At 40.8% G+C, this 8,121-nt stretch overlaps 1 protein-coding gene across 2 annotated transcripts in view; it reads right to left on the reverse strand.

The window, feature by feature from the left end:
• The window catches only part of EFHC1 (EF-hand domain containing 1), an 84,678-nt gene extending 77,604 nt beyond the window's left edge, over positions 1-7,074 (reverse strand). Inside the window, exons 1-2 of one of the 2 annotated variants that reach the window (XM_017849603.1) lie at positions 6,800-7,074; positions 2,710-2,931 (exon numbers count right to left, since the gene is read on the reverse strand). In XM_017849603.1, the coding sequence (XP_017705092.1) occupies positions 2,710-2,931; positions 6,800-6,862 (285 nt within the window). In that variant the 5' untranslated portion in view covers positions 6,863-7,074. The remainder of the gene's footprint in view (positions 1-2,709; positions 2,932-6,799) is intronic. The other variant, XM_017849604.1, reaches the window with a different exon arrangement.
• Positions 7,075-8,121: the final 1,047 nt, after the last annotated feature.

The raw sequence follows: 8,121 nt of genomic DNA on the forward strand, positions 1-8,121 counted from the left end.
CAATAGCAAAGACTTGGAATCAACCCAAATGTCCATCTGTGACAGACTGGATTAAGAAAATGTGGCACATATACACCATGGAATACTATGCAGCCATAAAAAAGGATGAGTTTGTGTCCTTTGTAGGGACATGGATGCAGCTGGAAACAATCATTCTCAGCAAACTATCGCAAGAACAGAAAACCAAACACTGCATGTTCTCACTCATAGGTGGGAATTGAACAATGAGATCACTTGGACTCAGGAAGGGGAACATCACACACTGGGGCCTATCATGGGGAGGAGGGAGGGGGGAGGGATTGCACTGGGAGTTATACCTGATGTAAATGACGAGTTGATGGGTGCTGATGAGTTGATGGGTGCAGCACACCAACATGGCACAAGTATACATATGTAACATACCTGCACGTTGTGCACATGTATCCTAGAACTTAAAGTATAATAAAAAAAAGAAAAAAGAAAAAAGGAAGGGAGGCTAAAGAATAAGCAATCACATAGAAAGGAGGAGGAAAACAAGAGTCATGGAGGCAAAAGAAGAGCAGTTTCAAGAAGGGAGGGAGGGTCAACAATGTCAGGTGGCACCAACAGGCCAAAGAGAATGCTGGCAAAGTAAACCTCTCCAGATCTGGTAAAAGGGACAGCACTGGCTACCTAGGAAAAAGTATGTTGGGGCTGTGGGTAGGGAGAAGTCAGATTGTAAGTGATTTGACAGTCAAGTGAGAAACAAAGTTCTCTTGCTTAAAGGAGTCACAAGATATTATAGAAAGAGGACAGGATGATATGACTCTTGCTAGAGAAGTAGTCACTAGAGTGTCTGAAATAGAAATAATATGAAACTTGAAGATGAAAAAGATGAAAGATGAACGTCAGAAATAAAGAGTTGGAGGTCAGTCTGGGAAACAGAATATAGTGAGTGATGCCGGAATTATACGGGAGCAAGGGGAAAAGATGACGGCACTTGGAATAGATGTCCTGGTCTTCATTACCTAAGTAAGAAATGAAGTTATAGTCTGTTTATGAGGAACAGTCCTAAGAATTTCCAAAATATAGACAAATATGTTGGCTATTATGTGGACCTCCAGGTATTCCTAAAAAAATTAGAACCTTCATTTAATTCAGAGAAACCATAATTCCCTTATTATAAACAAACAAACTTAGTTTCAAAGTCATGCATTTAGCTTCTCTCTACCCCATTATCTATGCTAAGGCTCATTTATCTAGAAATTGTGATGATCCAAGTAAAATGAATTGGAAAATAAAAATAGTATTTTATGTGCACTATCCTTAAAGAAATGAATTATGAATATTAAATAAGTACAAAGTAAGTAACAACAATTAGTGTAAAATAACACAGAAAAACAAAACATAGGAAGCCTATTTCCTACTCAAGCACAATTTCTCCGCTGAATTTCACTAATACTTTCTTACGACAGGTATCACTTTATCACCCTCTACTTTATTACAGTTACTTACTATTCTTTTCGGTAAAAATTAAACATACCAGGATTCATATCTTGGTAATTATTTAGTGCCTATCCCACTTCTCTCTTGTATTTTCAGCCCTCTCCCTTCTCTGCTGACTTTGCAGTGCCTGTCAGAGCCACAAATAAAAGAAACAAGCAAAAGGAAAAGATATATCAAATTATATAAATCATACAGTTTCGTGGATGTTTAGGTTCGGCCTATGAATGCATATGTGAATGTGTCCCTATAAATGAGTTAACTGGGGAAGAGAAAATGATATGGATTCTAGTTGAGATATTAAAACTGTTTAAAAATAAGTGATTATCAATGTAAATGGCATAGCTCCTCCCCAGCCTCTAGCTTACAACAGGTACTCAACAAAAGTTGGCTGGCTGGATGAAAATGTTACAGGCATTTAACAGGAATGATAACATAACAATTAAGACAAGAAAAGAAACAGACTAAGAGTAAATTAAGAAAGCTAACTTATCAAAACTGATCAGTAGTTCTCAGAACCAGTTACACATAAAGCTCATCTGGAAATTAGAATTGATGAGGGTTGGAATAACATGTAATTTTCTTAAAAATCTCGCCAGTGATTCTGCTACATGGTCAGGGCTAGGACTACTTCACTTTAGTGAAAAGAGGAGGCTCATTGACAAGGAAAAACAAGAATGATGTGGTAATGTCAACAGATGGAAATAAGGAAACTCACACTGCAAAAACATAAAGATAAATGAGAAACAAACAAAATGTTATACCACCCACTGGTTATGCAATATCAAACATGAAGTGTTCCCTGAAAAACAACTTACGGAGACTGCCTGCAAAAAGCTGACAATAGATGGAGTCATTGTTTTCATTATGATATTCTGCATCTCATGGAGATTAGATATGTCCCCATTACAGAATATAGTACCTTTAAAAAGGGGAAAACACATGGCTGATAAACATAGAATATAAATTCAGGAATTCAGAATTATAGCCAACTTTTCTTTAACTGCATTTGGAAAATAGTCCGGTGAAGTCTACAGGGAATTACTTTACTCCCTGTAATCAGCTTCCTGACTAAAGAAAGCCTCTTTTTAGCCTGAGTTCAGCTGTCCATGACTAAGGGTTAAGGCATTTGAACAATTTTCTCCTCAGAGCACTTTGGAAATTCTGTGGTTTACTGTTTTAACTTTTCTGCAAGCAGTTGGTTCTCAGACCCTAATTCAAGGGGTACCCTAAAATTCCAGATGATACCTTTTTGTCAAAAGCCACATGTGCAGGAATAAAATCCGCAGGTGGGGCTTGTTTAGGCTGGCCATAAGTTAAGACTGGTGCCTTACTGGCCAACTCATCCAGCACAGCCTGGGACAGCTGGTTGAACTGGAGCCGGTCTCCGCCTATCCCAACTGTTGGACGTCGAACAATTGCATAGCCGTTCCTGTAGCCCAGCGTCTGGCTTCTATGGAAGGCTGTTTTCTGAAGAAAAGAAATGTGTCATTAATAACATTAGACAAATATTTTTTAGGTTAAAAAAATTAACTTTTAAAAATATAACTTAAATATTTGCTTATAAGCATCACGAAACTTACACCAAGAAGCTTACCAATATTAAGGCTGGGCATGCTGGCTCATGCCTATAATCCCAGCACTCTAGGAGGCTGAAGAGGGAGAATCACTTCAGCCCAGGAGTTCAAGACCAGCCTGGACAACAAGACACTGTCTCTACAAAAACTAAAAAAATAAATAAATTAGCTGGGTGTGGTGGCTTGTGCCTATTATAGTCCCAGCTACTTGGGAGGCTGAGGCGGAAGGATCACTTAAGCCAGGGAGGTCCAAGCTGCGATAAGCTATGATTGAACCACTGCACTCCAGCCTGGGCAACAGTGAGACTCTGTCTCAAAAAAAAAAAAAAAAAAAAAAAAAAAAAAAAAAAAAAAAAAAAAAAAAAAAAAAAAAAAAAAAAAAAAAAAAGCTTACCTACCTTAAAAGATTCTGTATTTTAAGTTATAACACTTGAACAAGAACAAGGAGCGAAGTAGCCACCTGAGCTTAAAGTAAAATTTAAAGCCCTGCTCTGTAATGCCCAATTTAACTATCAATTCACCTTGCACGAGAGATTAAAAGTGTATCTCATCTATACTCTTAAATTTTTCACTAGTCTTCTCATGTTTTTCATCTGATATCTGGTGGTCATAAAACTGTAGAACCTAGAAGATATGGTTCTGTGAATTTTATTTTTACATGCAATGAATTTATTTTTACATGTTCCCCTTGTCACAATGACAGTGATACATTCTTACAACTCTTTGGAAAGCAACTGGATGGTATATATTTAAAGTCTTGAACTCAATTCTACCCCTGACCATTTATTTAAGAATATGACCCAGAATTATGAGGGCCGGGCGCGGTGGCTCAAGCCTGTAATCCTAGCACTTTGGGAGGCCGAGACGGGCGGATCGCGAGGTCAGGAGATCGAGACCATCCTGGCTAACACGGTGAAACCCCGTCTCTACTAAAACTACAAAAAACTAGCCAGGCCAGGTGGCGGCGCCTGTAGTCCCAGCTACCTGGGAGGCTGAGGCAGGAGAATGGCGTGAACCCGGGAGGCGGAGCTTGCAGTGAGCTGAGATCCGGCCACTGCACTCCAGCCTGGGTGACAGAGCGAGACTCCGTCTCAAAAAAAAAAAAAAAAAAAAGAATATGACCCAGAATTATGAGAAAGAGCTATATGCCTGAAGCTGCCTATTACAATGGTAAATGTTGAAGACAATCACATGAAGACATGAGTAAATGATCGAAAACTCACTCAATGGATTATGGTGCTGTCATTAAAATATTGATTTTAAAGATCATGTGGCAACCTAGTGAAAATATTTATGATTTAATAAGCCTGAAAAGGCAACATATAAAATTATATGTATACTACAATTATAAGCATAGAAATATGTACATGAAGAGACCGGTTTGGTCCTCTGTATTATACATTTCTAAATTATGTTGATTTTTTACAATGAACACATTTTTATTTAAAAGATTACATAAAAAAGAGTAGAAAGGCAAATTAGAGGTTATGTTAATGGTTTTCCTTTTTCTGTTGTGAGGATGCTTTCAAAATTTTATATATACAACATTCAAATATATAAAGTTACATAGATACAATTTAGGATTAATCATAAAATATATTTTTATGAAATAAACTTTCTACATCCTAATTGCATTAGAGCCCAGCCTACCATCTTTCAAGATGAAAGGTACAACAGAATAAACTTCTTTTGCTAAAAGGGCTATAAACTTGGACATTTGTTTTTAAAGGTCATGTATTCAGAGTCACAAGTCAGTTAACAGGGACTGCTCCAGGTACATATTAAACATGATACAGAACAAAATGCGCTGAGTTGACATCCTCATTGGGTAATTTATGGAACTTCAAGCTCTTCTTCCACCACCAAAGACAGAAGCAACATCAGTAACTTCAGTTTATTTCTTTGTTTTACACAAATGTCTCTACCATCACTCAGCCATAACTCACAGACACACCAGGCAAGGCAACCTCGGCCCTTTCCACCCCACTTGTCCATTATGGTTCACCTTCTGTGTGTCTTTTTTTTTTTTTTAATCATCTTCCCACTCCCCTTTAAAAGTTTTAACTTCTTATCTGCATGTCTTTAGAATTACATTCACACATATTCAGTCCTTCACTGCTGAAGATATACTGACGATGCTTTTCAAATTTCAAATAGGGCAAATTGGTTGACACTTGGTCAGTGTATTTAAAATCTGAAATATGTCCAATGCACAGTTCATCTTACTTGTAATACAGCAATATGTTTTTAGAGCTTTGTACTTCCATCCATGCCTCCGTAATTCCCTGTATCAACTCAGCCCTGTCTATACTCACCAACACCAAAAGCTTAAGCTCATCCTGTATAGGACAGGCACGTGCCTACATTTTCTAAATGACATAAAACTGAAAAGTCCACTGAAACTAAAAATCTATGATGTTTTGTCTTAATGCAGGGATAATCACAAAGAGATTCAGAATACAAATTCTCTCATCAAACTTTCGATTTCATTCTAAATTTATTCTTCCAAAGAAAATAAATTGACCAAATCTTTTATCTTAACTTTGTGAAGCTGGAGAGGAAGGTAAGAGTTTAAAGTATTAAACTATATAAACATAAACTACTGTTAGCTCATCTGTGATGATCAGTCTACTGAATCTCATTATTGATTTTTCAGCACATATTTCAGTAGCCCTGTTAGGATTAAAACAAATACTAAATAATTTTGAGAGCTAAACTGTGGCAAGAGTTAAAAAAAAAAAAAAAAAAAAATCCAAGCTGCTGTTGTTTTTTAAAAAATTTTGTTTAAAAATTGAAAAAAAAAAAAAAAAAAGAATCCAAGCTGCTGCTGCTTTTTAAAGAATTTTGTCTAGAAAATGCAAATAAAACACAAGGTTGGGGAATGAGCAAAACAAAATCTAAACAGGAATCTTTTACAAAACGTTAGAACAAAAAGAATAGAGTCGGGGAAGAATAAACAGCAACTAATCAATTCTTGAGGGAACTGGAAAGGAATATCTCTTACAAAGCAGGGAAAGATGGTTTGGGAGGAAGGTGAGCAAGCTTTGGGGGAAAAACCGCAATGGAGAAAGAAAAGAATAGGGAGAGGATGGGACTAAATTATGGAAAAGGTAGAAGATGGAGAGAAAAGAATGGGGTTGGAAGCAAGCATAAAGAAGAAAGGAAAAAGACCTGGCGGAAAGAAGAGGAGGGGAATCGATATACATACAAAACAGGAAATGGAGCTGGGAGTGGGGGAGACTATCGGGTATAGGATTCAGAAGAGGAAGCAGGTGGGGCGGGAATGATGGACCTGTGGGAATGAGGATGAAGGTGCATAGTGGCGGGGGGTTTTAAGGGTGGGGGCAGACGGAGACAGGTTATGATGTGAGAGAATGAGCTAGGGAGAGGGCCCAGAAAGCTTGGGATTAGCGTGGGGAAACAGTGATCTAAAGGGAAAAGAGGCAGGGGGTTGGAGGAACACAGCCTTAAGAAAGAACGCGGCTAACGGGATGAGAATGAAGGCGCCAACACACTGCCAAGATGGAGTGGGAAAAAAACTAAAAAGGGATGAGGCGGAGGGCAAAGGACTGGAGAGGGAAGATGAGGCTGGCTAGGGAAGAACGGCAGAAGTTCGGCCGAGAAGAAAGAACAAGGTCAGGACAGAAGACGTGTTTGGAGAGCAGACTTGAGTGGAGGGGAATGGAGGTGCACTGAGCGGGGAACCCTCCTGGGCTGCTGGAAGGTGGGGACAGGTGGGAGTCTGGCAGATAACTTCTCACCGTAGAGTCCTTAAAGGACGTGCCTGGAAGAAGGGGCAGGCCATGCACGGGATTGGACACCATTGCAGCCGGTACCACCGCCGCCACCTAGGTCCTGCTTCGTCCTCTCCAGTTGCCCAGGCGACAAGCAGCGTTCGCGGGCACCTGCAGGCTCCATGGTAACGCTAAACATCCGGAACTCCCACGAGCGGAGGGCGGAGCCAGGAGGCGCAGGCGTCACAGGAGGTTTGCGCGTGCGCCGCCCGCGAGACTCTGCGTTCTCGCGGTAAGGGGGCTACGGCCTTGGAGCGCGGCTAGTGGGCGTGGTTGTGTCGGCCCCTGCCCTTCCGCTTCGCCCCGCCCCGCTCCCTGAGGATGAGACGTGAGAGTTGTTGGGTGGCGCGGGGAAAGGTGAGCGTAGTGAGGCGGTAGTTCTCGCTGCGAGATACGGGGTCCGAGCAGGCCCCTAGATGAATTGCAGAGAGAGACGTTCCTTATCTCCTTCCGCCCAGTCCCGGCGGACCTCACTGCGCCCCGCCAACGCTGTGAGCTCAGGCACTCTTTTCTCCCCGCTCTGCCCCATTTCACAGAGAAGTGTAAATGGTTGGTCCGGTTGGCAGTGCTACTAACCTAGACTCGTGCTTCTTGTAGGCAAGGGCCGAGGATTCCTCATGATTGTGTTTCTGTTGCTCAGGGATGGTCAGTGAACTAATGCAATCATCTTATCCTTAATTCTCCCACTGCCACATTGTATTTTTCCCCTTTTAATTCTTTTTTAAAATCTTTCTGTTTCCTTCCCTCCTTCCTTTCCTTTCCTTTCCTTTCCTTTCCTTTCCTTTCCTTTCCTTTCCTTTTCCTTTCCTTTTCCTTTCCTTTTCCTTTCCTTTTCCTTTCCTTTTCCTTTCCTTTTTCCTTTCCTTTTTCCTTTCCTTTCCTTTCCTTTCCTTTCCTTTCTTCCTCCTTCCCTCCTTCTTTCCTTAGAGATGATGTCCCACTATGTTGCCCGAGCTGGTCTCGAATTCCTAGGCTTAAGCGATCCTCCCAACTCGCCTCCCAAAATTCTGGGATTACAGGCGTGAGCCACCGCGCCCAGCTCCCTTTATTCTACCACCAATCCCTTCGGTTAAACACCTTCTTCATTCTTGTAGGGAGAGCCTTGAATATCTGCTGCAGGACAGGGTGCACTCTGATAGGTACTTGATATTTGTTGACTGAAGAACTGGAGATTGAAGGGTGGTCACTTCAATCCATCGTTTGTACCTGCAGCTTCAATGAAAAGATCAGAACCACTAGGAGAAACACAGCTCCTTCAAAGAGAAAGACTAAGTCTTGGGAAAGAAGCA

Source organism: Rhinopithecus bieti, unplaced genomic scaffold (assembly GCF_001698545.2).
Source record: "Rhinopithecus bieti isolate Rb0 unplaced genomic scaffold, ASM169854v2 scaffold_31531, whole genome shotgun sequence".
NCBI classification, from domain to species: domain Eukaryota; kingdom Metazoa; phylum Chordata; class Mammalia; order Primates; family Cercopithecidae; genus Rhinopithecus; species Rhinopithecus bieti.